The 20,289-nt window shown below is 39.1% G+C and overlaps 3 protein-coding genes and 1 non-coding gene across 4 annotated transcripts; 3 read left to right on the top strand and 1 right to left on the bottom strand.

Annotated features, from left to right (window-relative positions):
• Window positions 1-3,248: 3,248 nt before the first annotated feature.
• On the top strand, window positions 3,249-11,623 carry c9h11orf65 (chromosome 9 C11orf65 homolog). Its single transcript, XM_084939918.1, has 10 exons — window positions 3,249-3,264; window positions 3,360-3,468; window positions 9,798-9,879; window positions 9,974-10,066; window positions 10,138-10,191; window positions 10,306-10,515; window positions 10,689-10,819; window positions 11,041-11,211; window positions 11,319-11,374; window positions 11,553-11,623. Exons 1-10 carry the CDS (start codon window positions 3,249-3,251, stop codon window positions 11,621-11,623), a joined length of 993 nt encoding a protein of 330 aa, XP_084796044.1.
• A 581-nt stretch (window positions 11,624-12,204) lies between these two features.
• Window positions 12,205-12,276, bottom strand: trnac-gca (transfer RNA cysteine (anticodon GCA)). The gene has a single exon. It is a non-coding gene; the product is annotated as a tRNA-Cys (tRNA).
• Window positions 12,277-12,470: 194 nt separating this feature from the next.
• pomp (proteasome maturation protein) lies at window positions 12,471-14,019 on the top strand. Its single transcript, XM_084938978.1, has 6 exons — window positions 12,471-12,548; window positions 12,869-12,966; window positions 13,097-13,157; window positions 13,351-13,452; window positions 13,540-13,633; window positions 13,729-14,019. Exons 1-6 carry the CDS (start codon window positions 12,471-12,473, stop codon window positions 13,794-13,796), a joined length of 501 nt encoding a protein of 166 aa, XP_084795104.1. The 3' UTR covers window positions 13,797-14,019.
• A 106-nt stretch (window positions 14,020-14,125) lies between these two features.
• On the top strand, window positions 14,126-19,267 carry LOC146380034 (uncharacterized). Its single transcript, XM_084938977.1, has one exon. It carries the CDS (start codon window positions 17,760-17,762, stop codon window positions 18,960-18,962), a length of 1,203 nt encoding a protein of 400 aa, XP_084795103.1. The 5' UTR covers window positions 14,126-17,759; the 3' UTR covers window positions 18,963-19,267.
• The last annotated feature ends 1,022 nt before the right edge of the window (window positions 19,268-20,289 follow it).

Raw genomic sequence — 20,289 nt, 5'->3', positions numbered from 1 at the left:
CTTGAAGAAGGTGTCTTCCAGAAACTGGCAGTAGGACTGGGAGTTGAGCTTGACTCCATCCTCAACCCGAAAAGGCCCCACAAGCTCATCTTTGATGATACCAGCCCAAACCAGTACTCCACCTCCACCTTGCTGGCGTCTGAGTCGGACTGGAGCTCTCTGCCCTTTACCAATCCAGCCACGGGCCCATCCATCTGGCCCATCAAGACTCACTCTCATTTCATCAGTCCATAAAACCTTAGAAAAATCAGTCTTGAGATATTTCTTGGCCCAGTCTTGACGTTTCAGCTTGTGTGTCTTGTTCAGTGGTGGTCGTCTTTCAGCCTTTCTTACCTTGGCCATGTCTCTGAGTATTGCACACCTTGTGCTTTTGGACACTCCAGTGATGTTGCAGCTCTGAAATATGGCCAAACTGGTGGCAAGTGGCATCTTGGCAGCTGCACGCTTGACTTTTCTCAGTTCATGGGCAGTTATTTTGCGCCTTGGTTTTTCCACACGCTTCTTGCGACCCTGTTGACTATTTTGAATGAAACGCTTGATTGTTCGATGATCACGCTTCAGAAGCTTTGCAATTTTGAGACTGCTGCATCCCTCTGCAAGATATCTCACTATTTTTGACTTTTCTGAGCCTGTCAAGTTGCCAAAGGAAAGGACGTTGCCTAATAATTATGCACACCTGATATAGGGTGTTGATGTCATTAGACCACACCCCTTCTCATTACAGAGATGCACATCATCTAATATGCTTAATTGGTAGTAGGCTTTTGAGCCTATACAGCTTGGAGTAAGACAACATGCATGAAGAGGATGATGTGGACAAAATACTCATTTGCCTAATAATTCTGCACTCCCTGTATATCAGAGGGCCAGCAGACAGAAGAAGGTAATGAGAAAACAAAATAAAGTTTTAAAAAAAGAGTTGGTAGAGAAAGAAGAAAATGAAAGGACAAACTGACGGTGCTTACAGACCTCACTGTACAGTATGTTTTCTGTCTCCACCCCCCGAGTCCATTATTTCTTTTATTGGAAGAAGCCGTTTCTACTGTCCCACATATTGATTTATGTGTGTACATGCTGAAGTGATCTGATAAAGTACATTCTGTGTATCTATGACATTTTAGAGGTCAGCGCAGCACCGTCTCATCTAATTCTTGTCAGTTCGATTTACAGTGCATCACTGGAGGAGTTCCCATCAAACCCAGACCTTGTTTATATTTCCCTCTTAATTTCATGACAATAATAAATAAAAACGGGGAGTGTTTTCATTTTGAAACATGAAAAAACTGCTATACGTTCATTTAAAGACCAAAACAAATGTCTTACAGTGTGTGATGTTAGCTGGGCTGGTGTGAGATGTTGAAGCACAGTACAAAATCCATTTTTCTTCCACTCATAACATCTGATAGAGCCATGAGGGTCACTGAATCACTAAAAATCAATCTCCTCCTGCAATCAAGTCCTTCTGCCTTTGTGAGCATTATACTTCATATCAGATGCCCTTACATATGCAGGTTGGTCTGAATACAATGAATAAATGTTTATGAATCGTCCCATAACTCGGAGAAAGACAAAGAATATTGACCTTGGGAAAAAAAAATCTCCAGCTTATGCATATCAGTTATTTGAAGTCTTTGGGGAAACTGGCTTCGAGAGATCTGTGACACAGATTGTTCAAAGCATTCTTTAAAGACTTTATTATCAATTGTCTTAGCAAGTGAGGTTCTTTCTAAAGATGTCCCAACTAAACATCATCATCCTACTGCAGCTCTTATATAAGCAGTTGCACTGCATCTTTTAGCTCATTCTTTGGGTTTTATTGCTCCCTGTTGTGTTTTAGTTCCCTCTAATCAGACAAGTGAAGTAAACATCCGGGTTTTCTTCCCCATTAGCTGGTTTGACAAAACCACATACCCCAAACCACATCGGGCTGTGTGCCCTGTGCTCACTCACACAAAGGGTTGGACAGGAAGGACTGGTTGACTCTTCCACACAAAACTGACCAAGTGCCTCCCCATGAGCTTTATTCAGACAATATCAGAGAGTTGATGATAAAGACATATAAAGGATATTAAAAGTTGGCTGTTGTATTGTGTTGACGAGGACACAACCTCAGGACACAAAGACAGGTGATGTAAAACAAAAGGTGAGCTGTTCAATTTCAAAAAACAAGCAACAAATCTATGAGAATTACAAAGAAAATATCATCATCACAACAGAGTGTATTAACACACAGTCTGGCAAGAGCCAAAAGATAAAGACAGGACTATTTATACACGCTGCACTGATCAGGGAATGAGACATAGGAATGAGACACAGGTGAAAGCAGTTGCGCACAGGCATGCGAGGGGATGAACGGAAGCCATGTGACACATTACATCAAAGAAAACAAGCCTTCAAAGTAAAACAGGAAATAACCAAATAAGACTGATGTACACATAAAGACAGAAATTCCCAAACTCAATCCAACAAGTAATCAAACACACTCCTTAGAGCACTAACGTGGCAGTAAACACAACCAGAAAGCACATAACACAAATGCAAAGAGCTACAAAGCAGCTCAAAATCCAGGGACTAAAGTACATTAGAAAAGGCGGTAAAGGGGAGTATGTTTGTTTGACCACTCAGAGCAGTGGTGTATTTTGATTACAATGTAGCAGCTGCACATTGAGCTCTGAAATTTACTTGTTGACATTTTTAAACATTAAGATCTACTCAGTGGTATCAGATCAGCTAATTAGGTATGCACAGTATGAACTGAGTCTGTCAGGTGGAAATGCAACATACACAGCACAGCTTCATTTGATGCCATTAACAATACATGACTTCACAAGTTACCTTTACATACATATAAATATATCTATATCTATATATATACAAATATCTATCTATCTATCTATCTATCTATCTATCTATCTATCTATCTATCTATCTATCTATCTATCTATCTATCTATCTATCTATCTATCTATCTATATATATATATATATATATAGATATAGATATATCTATCTATCTATCTATCTATCTATCTATCTATCTATCTATCTATCTATCTATCTATCTATCTATCTATCTATATATATATATATAGATATAGATATATCTATCTATCTATCTATCTATCTATCTATCTATATATATATATAGATATAGATATAGATATATCTATATATATATATATAGATCGAGAGAGAGAGAGAGAGAGAGAGAGACTGAATATAGCTTAATACAGATCAGCATTAGTTACCATGGTGATCGAGCCAGGTAAGAAGAGAGCCACCTTCGTGACACTGAAAACCCGACATACCTCAATAAGCCATTAATCTCCCTTTGTAGTACACTCCTCTGGTTGTCTTCAGCTCCAGCGGGCAACTGCCCAGCATCAAATGGCTGCATAATGGGATATTTAGCAGAGGAAGACAGAAATAAACAGAGGATGAATGCTGGACACAAACCTGCAGTAGTAAGGTCGTACTGCATAGTCTAGGCAACTATTTGTTAGCCAAGTGAATCAGGTAATAGTGAACGGTCAGTGTGCCAGTTCATTTTAGCCTTACCCTACTATTTTGTGTGTGTGTGATGGTGAGAACATTTACTGACTTATGACGTAAAAGTTGTCCTGACACTGGCTGTGATCCATAATTGCAGTCTGGAGTGGGGACAGCTTAATTGTCACGTACAAACACGACAGAACAGCAAACCAGTTAGCTGCGTCATGCACATGTGCAGCATGAGCATACAGTGTGTATACAACTGTAAACAGAGACACAGAGAAGTATGCAAACCCTTGTGTATGTTTACAGATGCATCATCCAAACATACCCACACACATAATTAGTCCCACAGTGTTTTCTCTCTCTGTATTATTCATACAAACTTTCTACATTAATTATTAACTGTAAACCAAGTATTGTTCTTCATATCTGGAATGCTTTCCACCAAGCTTTAGCCATAGTTATAGTTGTTATATGGCACATACCAGTCTTCGTGATCTTTTTTGGACATATAATTGGCACAGGCAGTGAGCTGAAGACATCCTGTGTCCGCCATGAGGACATTTTTAATTTCAGCTGTTGTTCTGTATCTGATATTGTTTAGTGATTCAGATTTTCTTTTTTGTGCATTGTAAAAAGTCTTTACTGATCGAACAGAATTGGTACAAACAATCTGCACTACAGATTGCCATCATGCCAACTCATTGTCCTCCATTGTATTTTACAAAGAGCTCTAATGAGATACAATAAGGGCTCATTGGTTTGCTCGTGACTGAATCCAACTGACTGCTTTTTCTAACCATCTTAGACAAAGCAGCCTATCTGACACTCACTGGTTTCTTCTGTGCAATAATGACAGTAATGTTTCTTTCTTGCCACATCAAAGTAATACTTTTGTGTTTGTCGTGCCTGAAAAGGTGTGTCGGACTTAAAACAAATAATACAGCTTTCACAGCACATCACTAATTTGAAAATGTATTCCAATATAAAGATATCAAACACAGAAACTGAAAAAAAACCCCAAATTTATATTAACTGATTTTGAAAAACATCTCTGATAATACATGTTATCTATCAAATGTGTGATCTTGGACTATAACACATTATTCAAATATATATATTCCTGTGGCTTGTATTGTTACTACATTATTGTGTATTTATCCCCTTTGGAATTTGTCTTATACTGCCCCCTACTGTTTGAGGTATTAACTATTCCCCTGTTCTTGTGAGTGGAACAATTTTCCCTGTCACAGAACACAAAAATGCACTTATCAAATTTGTGGGACTTTAACAGTAGGGTTGTGACATAAATGGTGTAATATCGATTAAAAATTTAATCAAACACTGGAGTTCCCCTCCAGTGTTTGATGGTGGAGTTGAAATGTTCCCATTTTGATGAGGGTCTGAAAAGAAGAAAGCATTTCCTCAATTGGCTGTCATCTCTCTGGGGCCTTGGCACTGAAATACTGATAACATCTGGAGCCAGGAAAGAAAAATTAGTGAAAGCCGTGGGAGAGAAAAATATGAAAAGCTGAGATTGGCACACTTAGTTAAAATGCAGGAGGTTGACATAAAAATGAGAACATGAACAAGCAATCTGTCCACATGTCTGTCCACACAGAAGGACATGGCAAATACCGCCGTCTTTTGTTTAAGTTGGGGTCAGCAGCATGATTGTGACGATAAATTTGCACCTTTCAAAACAGAATAAGAAAAGAACTTTCAGATGAAAGTTGTTTTTAACAAGAGCTTTGCTACAGGGTGTTTGAGTGTCTTGGATCCTTAGACTGTGAGCTCCACAAGTGAGCAGTGCAAACAACAAAAGGCCTGACCACCTTTAATTTAGCCAAGATTTCAGAACTGTTAGCAGGGCTCTGCCAGAAAATCTCAAGCAGCAGTTGGACTCATTAGCAGAACCCACACATAAAAGCAGGAGCTTGATCGTTCAAGTCAGTAAAAACAAGCTGTGAAAGGCATTAGATAACATTGAAGGGCAACAAGGATTAGTGCAATGTGGCTAGTCCCCTTCAAACGTGTTACAAGGCTTGTAGAAGCCTTTCAAGTTAAGTTATAGTATTATGATGTTTCACCTTCTGATGCTTGAATAACAAGCGCTGCAATAATGCAGCATAAAGGAGATAAAAGAATGTATGATCGTTTCTAGATTAAAGGTTAAAAGAATTGGTCTAGTACTGGTTAAATATTTCAAGAGATGAAAAGAGAATGGTAATGCTGCGAATGCTGGGCCAGTTGGCGTAATACTAATTAATTCTGATTTGGAGTCATTCAGCTGCAGGAAACTATTGGACATGCACTACTGAATTTCATCAACACAGAACATAATAGATGACACGCTGGTGGTATCAGGACATGAAGCTCTTTTTCATCCTCTTAGTAGCAGAACTCTATTATATGTTTAAGTCTGATTTGACCTAGTGGTTAAATTTATATAGGAAACGTAAAGGGAAGATAAAAATAGACCCCTGTGGCCAAGTATATGTAGAGATATATATGTCAAATATATACATACACTCCCAGTAATACTTATTTTGGTTTCCATTAGGAAGTTGCAAGTCTGTGTGATTCTGGCAGGATAATTGACCGCTCTTGGCAAAATTAGTAGAGTTCCCAGCTTTTAAGCCCAGTCCACAGATTTTCAGTACAGTTGAGGTCGAGTTTTGGTGAGGCCATTCAAGAAGCTTGAAGTTAGCCTTCTTTATCCATTCCAAGACCAATTTTGATGTGTGTTTGGGTTCATTGTCCTGTTGGAGCACTCAGTTGTGCCCTAGTTTCAACCATTTTGCTGCTGATATGAGTTGTTGAAGTTGATAGAATAATAAAAACGTCCTCCTTCTTCTTTGTTATATTAATTTTTTGCACTATACCAGTACCACTGGCAAACAAAACGCCAGCTCCAGTGCATGATGCTACCACCACAATGCTTTACAGTTAACTTTACAGATTGCAGTGAACAGTAACACTGGTGTTCCAGCAGTTCATGACAGGTTTTCAAAATAAAATCATAGATAAAAATGTTAGCTGAATGGTATGTTTAAAATTACAAGAGAAAGCTTCTTTGAAATTACATAATTATTAGAAGTTTGTAAATTAAGTGGAAATGCTCCTAGTCAAAGAGCAGACTACAAAGAGCTTCTTATTTAGTATTCCGACATAGCAAAAATAGGTTTTTGTGCTTTTTCAAAGTCATTAACCATGAGGTACTAGGGTGAATTAAGGAGCACTTTAGATTCAGTTTGTAGAGATAACAAACTTCTTATCACCTAAGCCTGCTGACATATACTCTTGCATCAAGATATAGATATTTTTCTTCATTTTGACAAACTTCTTGTCAATGCTTCAGTTAGCAGCTATGAAGTACAAAGGTGTCAACAAAGCAGAATGGAGGAGAGTTGTATCATCAGAAAGGCAAACTTCAGATTTAACAGTCAAGTACTTTTTTTTACATGCTATTATAATGTAGTGTGACTTATGCCTTTGCAACACAAATTTCAGTCAAATCACAGGGTTAGGCCAAATATCAACAATTCCAATACATACTCAGGAATCCAAACTGTGTTGAAAATATCTCCAATTCCAATTTCCCACTCGTGGGACTAATAATAAAGGCATCTTAATATATCTTGAGTATTCACCCTAAAAACCAGCCTAGCTAATATAAAAATATCTGTCCTTGTTAGGAATCATAGTGACAGCACATCCCCCACAGAGAAAAGAAATAGACTCCTGCTTTGAATACATGTGAAATGAGTTTTGCTACATGCCCACAGGCTTTGGTTGGGAAATGCATTCTGTGCCTATTTGCATAAAGGACATCTGTCTAGTTAGCAATTCATATCTACAAATGTTCTCGTCCACAGCTATGCGGACAGTTTATCTGGAAAGCAAACAGGACTGGAGTCTGGGTGATATATAGACCACAAATGCATGTTTGAATATTCAGCAGCTAATAAATATAGAAAGAGTGCTGAGAAATTCTGCCCGCCTGCAGGCAATTCACTTCTTATTTAAATGTTTAGTATGAAACTGAAGGAGCAGAAAGTGAAATATAAAAGTCTCGTTTTTATGTGTGAATGTGATTGATTCATTTGGGTTTGGTGGAATTGGTTTGATAGTGTCGAGACAGTGACTCATGAAAGCACCTGCACCTGTCTTTGCACCGTCAAGATAAAACAAGGCAATTCTGCAATTTTTTGGCTTTTGGGTTCCTAAATTTCCTTCAGTATGCTGTATTCGAAATAAAATCTCATGTGCAGGCTCTGGGCTCTGGTTGACTTTTAGTGCTAATGCATGAAGTCACTTCAACATTAAGAGCTCTGATTTGCTGCAGTTTCTTATGTAGAAATCCCACACAGCTGGGTGATGAATCTGTGCCTCGCTATCTGACAAACTAATTGAGTGGGTGGACTAAGAAACACAGGGTCTTGCTGCCTGGCCTGGCTGTTCAAGTCAAGAGGCTGAGAGAAAAGAACATTACTCATTAGAGATTTGAAAAGTTCCTTTCTGATTCAGTATGTGTATGTGAGTGCTGGTACTGGTATTGCTCATTTTGTGGGGACAAGTCCGTTCAAACAGTCATATTTAATGGAAAGTTGTGAAATTGTTCGAGGTAAGGATTTGGCATATAATATGGTTAGAGTCTAAGGTTTCAGAAAATATATGCATACTAAAGATTAATGTCAACCATAAGAGTGGTGGAAAAACCAGAGAAGCCAGGGTTACTTGTTAAAGAGCTCCATCTAATGGTCAGTGATATTAAAACTACACTCATCTGCCACTATATTAGGTATGCCTGTTCAATAAATCGTTAATGTAGATATCTAATCACCTAATCATGTGGCAGCAACTCAGTGCTTTAGGCTTGTAGACACGGTCTATTGAAGGTCAAACTGAGCATCTGAATGGGGAAGAAATGTGGTTTAAATGGCTCTAAACGTGACGTGGTTGTTGGTGACTCCTCTGCGTGTTTCAGAAACTGCTGGGATTTTAGCACAAAACCTCACAGAATGGTCAAAAAAAGATCAAATATCCAGTGCCTCACCCTGCCAGTGTTGTTTCTGACCATGGCTGCTGATGGCTGCTTCCAGCAGGATAAGATGCCATGTCACAAAACTTTAATCATCTGGTTTTTTGAACCTAACAATGAGTTGACTATACTTAAAGGCCCCCCACAGTCACCAGATCTCAAACCAGTTAAGTACATTTGGGATGTGGTGGAAAGGGAGAATCACAACATGGACAAATCTGCAGCAGCTGTGTGATGCTATCATTTCAATATGGACCAAAATCTCTGAGGAGTGTTTTCAGTACTTTGTTCAAGCTATGCCATGAAGAATTAAGGCAATTCGTAAGGCAAAAAAGGGCTCCAGTCAAGACCTATAAATCTAAAAAAAAATTGTACCTGGCCTTGTAAAATTTCAGTCTTGGTCTTGACTTATAGTGAACTTCTATGTCCTGCCGTTAAGTAATACAACTGAGCAAAAGAACATTTTATTTTGAAAATATTTCCCGGAAGACTAATTAATGTCAGGCTACGTTGCCAAGTAACCTACTGAGATGTTTTCAAAACATCTGCTGCCATCAGCTGATATGTTTAGAGATTAATTGGCAGCAGTCATGAGGTGATATATATTTTAAGAAGTCACGTGTGTATCACACAATGTAAATACTGTATATTTTATTTCCCTGGCTTAAGTTAGCTAACGTTAGCTGTTTGATGCCTTTGTTCCCAGATAAATTGCAAACTTTAAATCAAGTTGTTTTTGTATTGTATGTAGTGGGACAACATTTTTTATGACTTTTCCATTATGCAGAAGTTTTTATGCCGTTTTATTGATACATACACACACACAGAAAACCCAATTTGTATTTTATCACAGTAATATGCTATGTCAGAAATTTCTTGAGTGAGTTATTATTAGACTTTATGTTGGACCTATACCCCAAGCTATCACATTTTTATATTTAAAGTCCTAATCTATAAAATAACATTTAACCTTAACAGTTTGTTAAAAGTAATGGAAAACATACATAAAAAAAAACAGCTTAATTCCTCCTAAAGAAAAAAGTGTGGTGAATTAGCAATATGAAGTCAATTAAAATGACTATAATTTGAATGAAATAAAAGTGCATACCACCAGATTATATGAAAAATAAGTATCTAAATCAGAGTAAATATTCCCACTGTTGGTTCTCTCATCAGTAGAACTCATCATAAGACACATTATGCAATATAAAAAGTAATCGGTCTCTTTGTCCTTCCTTCTCATGTTTCCTCTTCTGTAGCTTGCAGGAGGACGAGCCCCAACAAGGGACACTGCAGGAGGTGGCAGCCAGAATAATTCAGAGGACTTGGAGAGGATATGTGGTAGGAACATCTACTACTACTGCTATGGGAACACAGACTCACATATGTGCACAATTGTAGGAACAACTTTTTTTTTAATCTACCCAAATTGCAGGCCAGTGAAGTCTTCAGGTATTTCAAAGCGCTGATTTTCTACTGCAAACAGCAGGATCCAAAGACCATCCTCAAAACTGTCAATCCCCGAGAGGTAATGGAAATTGCAACCCCTATGAAATAAAACCAAATCAAACAAAATGAAATGTGATTTTGTTGTGGCAGGCCGAACTGCTGGATGCTGCAGCTGGAGTGTTTATCAGATTTCGACTTGGAGGGGTAAGAACTCAGAGAGGAAATAGTATAGGTCAGGAATAGATCACTCAGGAGCTATATGAATATAATATTAGAGACATGCCTTCCTCTCTAAGGCTAACCTCTCTGCCATTTTAGATCAACTTTCCTCCTGATATTTATTACAAGATCTTCACCCATCGGCCCATTACGGATGTGTGTGCAGGCAGCCCAAAAGACTACACCAAGCAAAGTCGTAGGAAGCTTGTGGCCCAGAAGACCAACAAAGGCCCAGCTGTCGCAAAGGATGACCGATCAGGTTGGTACAAGCGCATGGAGAACAATAGTTGGAGGCTGTTCTGTAACAAGGTGAGGAACAAAAATGATTTTCTGTTCTGCTTTAGTCAAGTTCTGCCATTTGTTCAGAAACAGGGAGCCAAAGAGCTACAGCAAGTTTACAAATGCTGTTTAACAGGAAGCCTCTAAAAGCCGAAGTTCTGCAAGTCTGTTTTGGGGGTTTTTTGCTTCGTCTTCTCTCTTAGGTGGTTTTGGCATGTGAGCCTGCAGAGATCGGTGCTGACAAAAAAATGGACTTTCATTACTCCAAGTTGCAGCGGAAGCAAGATTTAGAGAGTTGGAGGAAAAGAAAGAAAATTGAATGGCTGAAGCAGATGTAAGTGCTTTATGTTTTTGTGAAATGAAACAGTTGGTGAGCAAACCACTGTAGCATCAGTGATCACAATAATGTACATGCAATCTGAAGTTTGTGTCTGTTACTTATTAATAGTGATAGAAACCTCCCCGTTATAGAATCACATCTTTGCTAACAAACACATAATGATGTGTTGTTTTAATTGTGTTAAATGAGCTGTCACTCCTGTTCCTTACATACAGGTATAAAGAGGGTCGTCTGCAGGATCATGCAGAGCACAAACACATGGCGGCTCTGGTGGAGAGTTCCGCCCAGGAATTGATGGAGACTGTTGAAAAGAAAGGAGATGATGAAATACTGGAATGGGAGCTGGATGAGCTGCTGGCCTGGACCAACACTCTAAACTTTGAGGAGTAAGGCACTCTGATTAGAATGTTTGTGGCATTTGTAATCTTTCTTATAATTTCCTGCATCATGGGATGCCCCCCCGAGTATGAATTTTCCTCTCTTGCCTGTGCAGGTATATGGAGGAATGGAGACATTTGGCCTGCATTTACTCCTCTGAGCTGAGCAAAGGTAATAATATTCCCTAAATACTGAATTCTGTACTGCCATCTGATTTTTTTTAATTGACAGCTAACATGGCAACATCATGTATGTTGCTTTGGGAGTCTTTGGATGATCCTCATAATCCAGTCTCATGCTATTCTGTCTTCCTTTTTTCTTCATCACCTTTTTCTCATATCTCCTACAGATGGCCCTTCTCACCCACCCAGGTTAGATCCACACGAGCTGGCTGATGAAAACGCAGCAGAACAAACATGATTTATGTTAAAACTGTGCAGTCTTGAAGTGGAGTGTGCCACACTGTTATTGTCGCAGTATTCACTTTAATAAAGTCTGAAACTTGCAGTTGTTTACAGTCTTTGTTAGTCTGTCATATAAGTAGACATCACTGTGTGCCATTTTTTGTTAGTGTGTAGACTATAGTTTGTTACAGTAACATTGTGTTAAACCACATTCCGAATTCCAGACAGTCAGACTCCCAAAAATTGCTGCTGATGATGAACATCTGCAAATCAACGTACAGCTGATATCCTGTGTGTTTGTATCTTGACTGTTCAATTTCAAATATATGCTGGTGGTATATGAAGGCAAAATGACAATCCCAACTGGACCTAACTGTATTTATGCCTTTTGTGTTTCTTAACTTGATATCTGAGGGTGTTCAGCTCATTATGATAGCACACTGTAGCACTGTAGAGAAGTGCATTTTAAAGGTCAGCCTTACTTGTATTCTGGCTGTTATTATTATTATTATTATTATCATTAAATTCCAAAAGCTTTACTTGTCATTAAGGTGACAAATTAAAGTTTTGCAAATGACTAACGCAAAACTGAAAAACAGGGGGCACCCGGATTTGAACCGGGGACCTCTTGATCTGCAGTCAAATGCTCTACCACTGAGCTATACCCCCTCACGTTAAGCATGGAGGACGCATACGTATTTATCATGATCATAATCATTCCCCCACACGAAGTTGGCATAGAGTTCATGTTTATATCTTCAATTAAGTGATAACAAATTGATTTCGTATACTTTACATACTGTACAGCACACCATTGTCTGTTTAACTGGAAAGACGTGATTCTGTACATAAGCTATCAGCGGATGTGTCGTCATCAAAACGAGACGCTACCGGATACAGCAGTGTATCGAAAGGAAAGGGGAACAAACGAAGTGACAATGGTATGATAGCGTTTTTAATCCCTATACCATATTTTTAAATATCTTAAACCTTGTTGTTGCGTACTCTCTCTGCTTTAATAATCTGTGTGATCATTTGAAGTCTCGGTGGTGAAGTTGTTTGTCTTTAACCGTGCCCAAACTGAGTAGCTGTGAATTTGATTAGTCACTCGAGCTAATGCCAGCTAGCGCTTAGGTTAGCCACAAGGTCTCTTAGATAAATACAACTTCCAGTATTTGTTGCTATTAGCTACAATAGATAGCCATTAGCTAAGTGTTATCAAATGTAAATGGTTTATGTATGTCTTTGATGTGGACTACAGAATTCCAGAGGACTTCGCTCTCAGCTTAAGGACAGTGTACCTGTGGCTGGGTTCTCTCCACAGGGAGCTTACGGAGTGCAGGACTCCCTCCGTAGTGGGTGAGAAACTGTTAAAAATAAAACTCAGTTGCATATTAACCTCAAAAAACACATTTTTGTATTAGCCCCCAAATAAAGAACAATGTGCTTTTTGTAATACTGTTTTTTCTCTTCTACTTTTATTAAACAGATTTACCAGTGTTAAGAATGAACTGCTTCCAAGCCACCCGCTGGAGCTGTCAGAAAAAAATGTGAGTCATCAAACCAATTAATGCTGTTTTCATGAAATGTTTAAATGGTATTTGTGTTTTGTGCTTGGTTTTACTATAAAAATTACTTTTTTGTCAAATGCAGCTCAGTTTAATCACAATAGACACAAAGTGCAAGTAGTAAAAATACGTTTCTGTGGGTATCTCACTGTTTTCTGTGTTTCTCCATGAGCAGTTCCAGTTGAACCAGGATAAGATGAATTTCTCAACACTCAGAAACATCCAGGGTCTTCACGCTCCTCTAAAACTGCAAATGGAGTACAGGGCGGCCCGACAGGTAGCTGCAGTCCTTTTTCAGGTGTTCTCGTGTTTTGTTTTTCTTTTTTCCTTCTCAGTCCTGACACCAACTGTTTCTTCCCTCCAGATCCAGCGTCTCCCATTCCTACAGAGCTCAAATTTGGCTCTTGATACGCTGCGAAACAGCGATGAGTCCATTGGATTTGAAGACATCCTTAACGGTGGGAACCTTGTCCTTCCCTTTTACACCTTCAGTGATATGTGTGTTGACATGAAACCATGGCTTATACTGTGCTTTTGTTTTTTTCCTTTGTAGATCCAGCCCACAGTGAAGTGATGGGTGAGCCACACATGATGGTGGAGTACAAATTGGGATTGTTGTGAACAGAGTTGTGCACACAGATCCATATTATTATTATTATTATGTATGAATACATTTGTTTATCAACTCCATAACCAAAGTTAGTAGTTGGTGGAGAGTTTTAGTTGTGGAGTACTTTTGAGCAGGAAATGGGTGTGCGTGTGTAGTGATCTTGAAAAAAGTCAATCACACAGGCTGCTTTTGTATGATTTCATTTGGTTATTTCTAATAAACTTCATGACTCTCCTCATTGTCCTGGTTCATTTGATCAGTTATTGACATTTTTAGATGAGCTTGCGTTGATAAAATTACCTGGTGATCTGTTCAGAGAGAAGGTGTAACAAAGCCTCACTACCCACTCTGAGTATGTTCACCTGTATAGCTAACATTGATTCGCCAATGCAACAGGTTAATAAAGAGCAACACTTGTATTTTAATCCATGTTATTCTTCACTTCACTCATTCTTCATTTGCCTAACTTGAAGTGTCCTTAAAAACTCATTGATATCTAAATTGTTTTTTTTTTCATCCCACAATTAAATTCTTCAAATATGTTATTTAAGTCTAATTGCATGTTTATATGACTGTACTCTCCAATTAGAGCTTAAGGAGCTGTTGGCAAGGCTCTCCACTCTCTTTTAAAATTTGCACTGTGAAGCCCGAGCTTGTTAACATTAATAGCAGGGTGGAAATCACCGAGGTTGAATTTATAATGGCTGCTGCTTGGTGGCATGGGCCGGTCAAACATCTGCAGCGAGCTGAAAAAACGCAGAGTATAGGTTTGTGATTGATGCTTTTCTGGATGATGTATGACGTTCATGTGAAAATGTGCTAAAGAGAAATCCTACAAATGAACCCTAAAAAGGCACATCTGTGAAGTGAAAACCATTTCATATATCATGATGCTCATTGAGAGAAGGCTGAGGGTTTGTGGCACTGTGAAATAAGCAAAGCGTGGCTACTTCCGGGAATCTAAAATATAAAACATATTTAGTTATTTATCATTCTTTTTGATGGTACATGATTCCATATTTCTTGCTTCATTTATTTGATGTCTTCAGTTTGTATCTACAATATAGAAAAACCCTGACAATGTGTGTCCAAACTTTTGACTGGTAGCTTTCAAGACAATCTTTCATACATGCCGCTTCATTTGCTCTGATATGTGACTTTCGGAAAAAGACTGCATATTTTTATGTGGCTCGTTGGTCTAGGGGTATGATTCTCGCTTAGGGTGCGAGAGGTCCCGGATTCAAATCTCGGACGAGCCCATATGTTGTCTACAGGACCAAAATGTTGTTTAGCCTCTATTTGATCCAGCAATCAGTGAGATGTTCTCTACATCTGCAAATCACACATGTTCCCATACAGGGAGTGCAGAATTATTAGGCAAATGAGTATTTTGTCCACATCATCCTCTTCATGCATGTTGTCTTACTCCAAGCTGTATAGGCTCTAAAGCCTACTACCAATTAAGCATATTAGGTGATGTGCATCTCTGTAATGAGAAGGGGTGTGGTCTAATGACATCAACACCCTATATCAGGTGTGCATAATTATTAGGCAACATCCTTTCCTTTGGCAAAATGGGTCAAAAGAAGGACTTGACAGGCTCAGAAAAGTCAAAAATAGTGAGATATCTTGCAGAGGGATGCAGCAGTCTCAAAATTGCAAAGCTTCTGAAGCGTGATCATCGAACAATCAAGCGTTTCATTCAAAATAGTCAACAGGGTCGCAAGAAGCGTGTGGAAAAACCAAGGCGCAAAATAACTGCCCATGAACTGAGAAAAGTCAAGCGTGCAGCTGCCAAGATGCCACTTGCCACCAGTTTGGCCATATTTCAGAGCTGCAACATCACTGGAGTGCCCAAAAGCACAAGGTGTGCAATACTCAGAGACAAGGCCAAGATGACCACCACTGAACAAGACACACGAGCTGAAACGTCAAGACTGGGCCAAGAAATATCTCAAGACTGATTTTTCTAAGGTTTTATGGACTGATGAAATGAGAGTGAGTCTTGATGGGCCAGATGGATGGGCCCGTGGCTGGATTGGTAAAGGGCAGAGAGCTCCAGTCCGACTCAGACGCCAGCAAGGTGGAGGTGGAGTACTGGTTTGGGCTGGTATCATCAAAGATGAGCTTGTGGGGCCTTTTCGGGTTGAGGATGGAGTCAAGCTCAACTCCCAGTCCTACTGCCAGTTTCTGGAAGACACCTTCTTCAAGCAGTGGTACAGGAAGAAGTCTGCATCCTTCAAGAAAAACATGATTTTCATGCAGGACAATGCTCCATGACACGCGTCCAAGTACTCCACAGCGTGGCTGGCAAGAAAGGGTATAAAAGAAGAAAAACTAATGACATGGCCTCCTTGTTCACCTGATCTGAACCCCATTGAGAACCTGTGGTCCATCATCAAATGTGAGATTTACAAGGAGGGAAAACAGTACACCTCTCTGAACAGTGTCTGGGAGGCTGTGGTTGCTGCTGCACGCAATGTTGATGGTGAACAGATCAAAACACTGACAGAATCCATGGATGGCAGGCTTTTGAGTGTCCTTGCAAAGAAAGGTGGCTATATTGGTCGCTGATTTGTTTTTGAATGTCAGAAATGTATATTTGTGAATGTGGAGATGTTATATTGGTTTTACTGGTAAAAATAAATAATTGAAATGGGTATATATTTGTTTTTTGTTATGTTGCCTAATAATTATGCACAGTAATAGTCACCTGCACACACAGATATCCCCCTAAAATAGCTAAAACTAAAAACAAACTAAAAACTACTTCCAAAAACATTCAGCTTTGATATTAATGAGTTTTTTGGGTTCATTGAGAACATGGTTGTTGTTCAATAATAAAATTATTCCTCAAAAATACAACTTGCCTAATAATTCTGCACTCCCTGTATATGAAGGTGTAGATTCTCCTTTTCTACATGTTAGCATGTCGTTTGGCTAGTGTTACTTACCACAGCTGTGTTAAAATGATCAGCAGTACTTCTATGTGCACAAGGATCTCCTTTAACTTTTTTTGTACTTCCTTGCAGCTCTATGTTGGAGATGAAGAATATGTTCACCTCAGTGTTTATGAAAAACTCCCGTGTGATGGAGGAATGCTCGAGCTGACTGATCTGCAGCACCCAAGACTCAATATGACAGTATTGAGTACTTCTAATGGGACAATGAACCAGCCAAAACATCAGTGCCTACAGCCTGTACTCTCATTGTAATCCATTAATAACCTGCTGCTTCATGTGGGGAAAGTTTTCCTTGTTTACATATAATAACATACTGCAGGTAATGGAAGGCAAATTGGACCAGTTAAATACGAGGTGGGTAAATAAATGAAGCAGATTATTTTTCTGTTATTGTTTCTGATTTGTGAAATACCTGCAGCTTCAGGAGCCGACTCTATTTCTTCATTTGTCACACTGAAAGAGGCCAGACAATTGCATAACCAGTGAAGGTAAACACATGTCTCTTTCCTAACATGGGCAACAGGTAATCAATATAAAATATGTATATTTTTTTGGGAAATGGTGCAGACCTTTTGTGCTCAAAGCTGATGAGGGACCACTGGACATGGAAGACGTTGTCACTGACCACATTTGGTTTGCTGTCTTTGACCAGGAACTTGAAGTTGTCCATGGTTTCCTGGACGTTCTCCTGATGAAACACGTACCCAGACCCAGATTGATATCGGCTACGAAGCAATAAGGCCACATTAGTAATGATCAAAAACTAGCATTGTGCATTGCGCACTAGCACAAGACAAAGAGGACTGGAGCAGAGAACTTCTAAATTTGAAATCTCGCTCTGACTTCTGGTTTCATTGGATTACAAGATAGTCCAAAATGGACTGTCTTGTAATGAATAAGGCATGGCACTGTTTCATTTCAGGTCAGACACATGAATACAGTTTGAACTAACGGGGTTATCTAAATGTATTCTTCTGTTTGGGGTGTTATTGCTTCTTCATCAGTTCATTCATGTTCATGCATTTGTTTTTCATGTTTCAATTACTTCTGGTTTTCAGTAGCAGTTGGCTTGATTTATTACTTTGTTACCACCATGTTTTCTTCTACCCAGCAACGCTGCTCAAAAATAAAGAGATGCTTCACGAGAAAGACCAACAGAAAATACATCAGGAAGAAATGGATTGCAAGCTGAGGAACATCGAGAAACAAAATGAAGGCTTGCAAGTAATTCTTGATGAAGCTCTGGAGAGAAATAAAGAGTTCCTTCACGAGAAAGACCAACAGAAAATACAAAAGGAAGAAATGGATTGCAAGCTGAAGAACATCAAGAAACAAAATGAAGGCTTGCAAGTTATGCTTGATGAAGCTCTGGAGAGAAATAAGGAGATCCTCCAAGACAAGAAACAACAGCCCGTAGAGCAGAGAGACATGCAGAGCAAACTCCAAGCCATGGAGGAAAAATACAAAGCTCTGCATGTGAAGCATGACAAAACTCTGCACAAAAATCAACAGTTGCTTCAAGACAAGAAGCAAATGGAAATGAAACAGAAGGAAATGGACTCCAAGCTTGACGAGATGGAGGAAAAACACAGATTGCTCCAAATCAGGCTCGATAAAAAAGTGCACAGAAATAACGAGCTGCTTCAAGAAAAAGACCAACAGAAAATACAACAGGAAGAAGAAAAGCTTGTTCTCCAGAGGAAAAATGAAGAACTCCAAGAATTGTATAATGAAACGAAGTACAAAACAACTGTACTGGAAAGACAAAAGAAAAAACTGGAAAATCAATGGTCAGCGATGCAGAGTGACATCAATGAAATGCTGACAAAAAATACAGAACTTGAAGAACTTTCTAAGACCTTGAAGCACAAAAACACTGAAATCCAGGCGCAAAAGCAAGAACAACAGAAAACACATAAAGACCTGCAGTGTAGACTTCAAGATATCCAGAAGAGAAACCAGCAGCACAAGGCAAAGCGAATAGAGGAGGCAACAGTTAAAGAACTGAAAGACAAGCTTAAAGAAAAACAAGAACAAGTAGAAGACATGGTGAAAAGATGCAACAAACTTGAGAAAGAAAACACAGAAACAATGGATGAGCTGAAAACCCTCATCATTGAGAAAAAAGTGCTGGTGGAAGAGTATCTGAAAAAGAAGAAAAAACGTTTCCACTGGTTCTGTAGGAGGGACACTACTGCTTCTCACCCGATGTAACCTCGCCTTCCTCCACCTCTATTCCATCTTCATTTCCCCCCTTCCCCTCCCTCCTTTTTCTTTTTTCACCCTCACCCCCCGACCAGTCCCGGCAGTTGACTGCCCCCTCCTGAGCCTGGTTCTGCCATAGGTTTCTCCTTTAGGTTTCTTTCGCTTTAAAGGAGTTTTTCCTATCCACTGTCGCCTGGTGCTTGCTCAGAGGGGATTGTTGGGGTTTTCTCTCCTCTCTCTTTCCTTCTTTCTATCCCCCCTTTTCCCCCTTCTACCTTTTCCTTTACCCAATAAACACAATTGGCCACATTTTACATGTGTTTGAAAAATGTCTTCATTCAACAATAATTCATCTTAATTTAGCTCTGCAAATGCAAAGTTATTTCTCACCACAGAGGGGAGGGAAATTCAGAAAGTCAAAAAAAATTAAAACTTGTAAACATTACAACTCATTCAACATGCCAACAAGGCATCAAGGAAATAAAGACATCTCAGTATCAGCTCTCTTCATGTCGTCTTCTGACAGCAAAATGAGCACAATTCTATGGTTTTCTTGGCTTTTGACATCTATTCGTCAGCTGAAGGTTTATACATCATTATAATCAGGACAGCCAGACTGGGAGACAGATCCAATATTCTCAGTCAATGATGAAAATCAAGCTTTTTTAGTTCCATCATATTAAAGCAAATTACATTTTCATTTCCATTTGTCCTGACAGGAAATAGCAGAAAATACCACATTTTGTTTAAACATGGGATGAATGCTATGCAGTTTAATATCTGAGCTGATATCGTGCTACAAAACAACAAAAATCGTTCCTGTTTTCACACGTGAAGTCAAAACTTTCTGGGAAGTTGAGTATATTGGATGTTTAATGGTAGAAACAGACGTTTTAGACTTCTAGAGACGGACGAATGTTAGTTTAAATCAAATCTGAATCCGATGTGCTTATCTGTCTAGTTGTGGTCTGCACAGATGTCAGGTTTTTAAAACTAATTAAAGGGCAATAGTGTGATATTTTGTATTTATTTATTATATTATTTATCTTTGTCCTTCTTTAAAAAATTTGTATTGAAATAACAACAAGAGCAAGGGCCTTTATGTTGGGTCTGTGTTTCCACAAGCCCCGCTAGTTTAGAGACTTATTCATCATGAAGAAAACAAGACAGTCAGCGATCGATCGATTTACTTGCAAGGGAGGCCCCGTCGGTGTCTACCACAAAATGACCCCAACGACGGCCTCCGCTTGCTGCCTTTTATTGGGAAAACAGTTCACACAATACACATCACAGCAAAGCAATGCCCATATGGTTCTTAGACAAGGCACCACGTGTG

Source organism: Perissodus microlepis, chromosome 9 (assembly GCF_051167445.1).
Source record: "Perissodus microlepis isolate ML-2025 ecotype Zambia chromosome 9, ASM5116744v1, whole genome shotgun sequence".
Taxonomy (NCBI): domain Eukaryota; kingdom Metazoa; phylum Chordata; class Actinopteri; order Cichliformes; family Cichlidae; genus Perissodus; species Perissodus microlepis.
Note: the sequence above shows the minus strand (reverse complement) of the source record. Positions and strands in the feature narration are given on the sequence as shown.

Excerpts from the sequence above, each read along its gene's own strand:
- c9h11orf65 (XM_084939918.1), top strand. Across the intron at positions 10,516-10,688 it reads GGAGGCTGTTCTGTAACAAG|GTGGTTTTGGCATGTGAGCC; the intron begins GTGAGGAACAAA and ends CTTCTCTCTTAG. Across the intron at positions 10,820-11,040 it reads ATTGAATGGCTGAAGCAGAT|GTATAAAGAGGGTCGTCTGC; the intron begins GTAAGTGCTTTA and ends CCTTACATACAG.
- pomp (XM_084938978.1), top strand. The coding sequence starts at position 12,471 with ATGTGTCGTCATCAAAACGAGACGCTACCGGATACAGCAGTGTATCGA. Across the intron at positions 12,549-12,868 it reads GAACAAACGAAGTGACAATG|AATTCCAGAGGACTTCGCTC; the intron begins GTATGATAGCGT and ends TGTGGACTACAG. Across the intron at positions 13,634-13,728 it reads ATTTGAAGACATCCTTAACG|ATCCAGCCCACAGTGAAGTG; the intron begins GTGGGAACCTTG and ends TTTCCTTTGTAG.
- LOC146380034 (XM_084938977.1), top strand. The coding sequence starts at position 17,760 with ATGTTCATGCATTTGTTTTTCATGTTTCAATTACTTCTGGTTTTCAGT.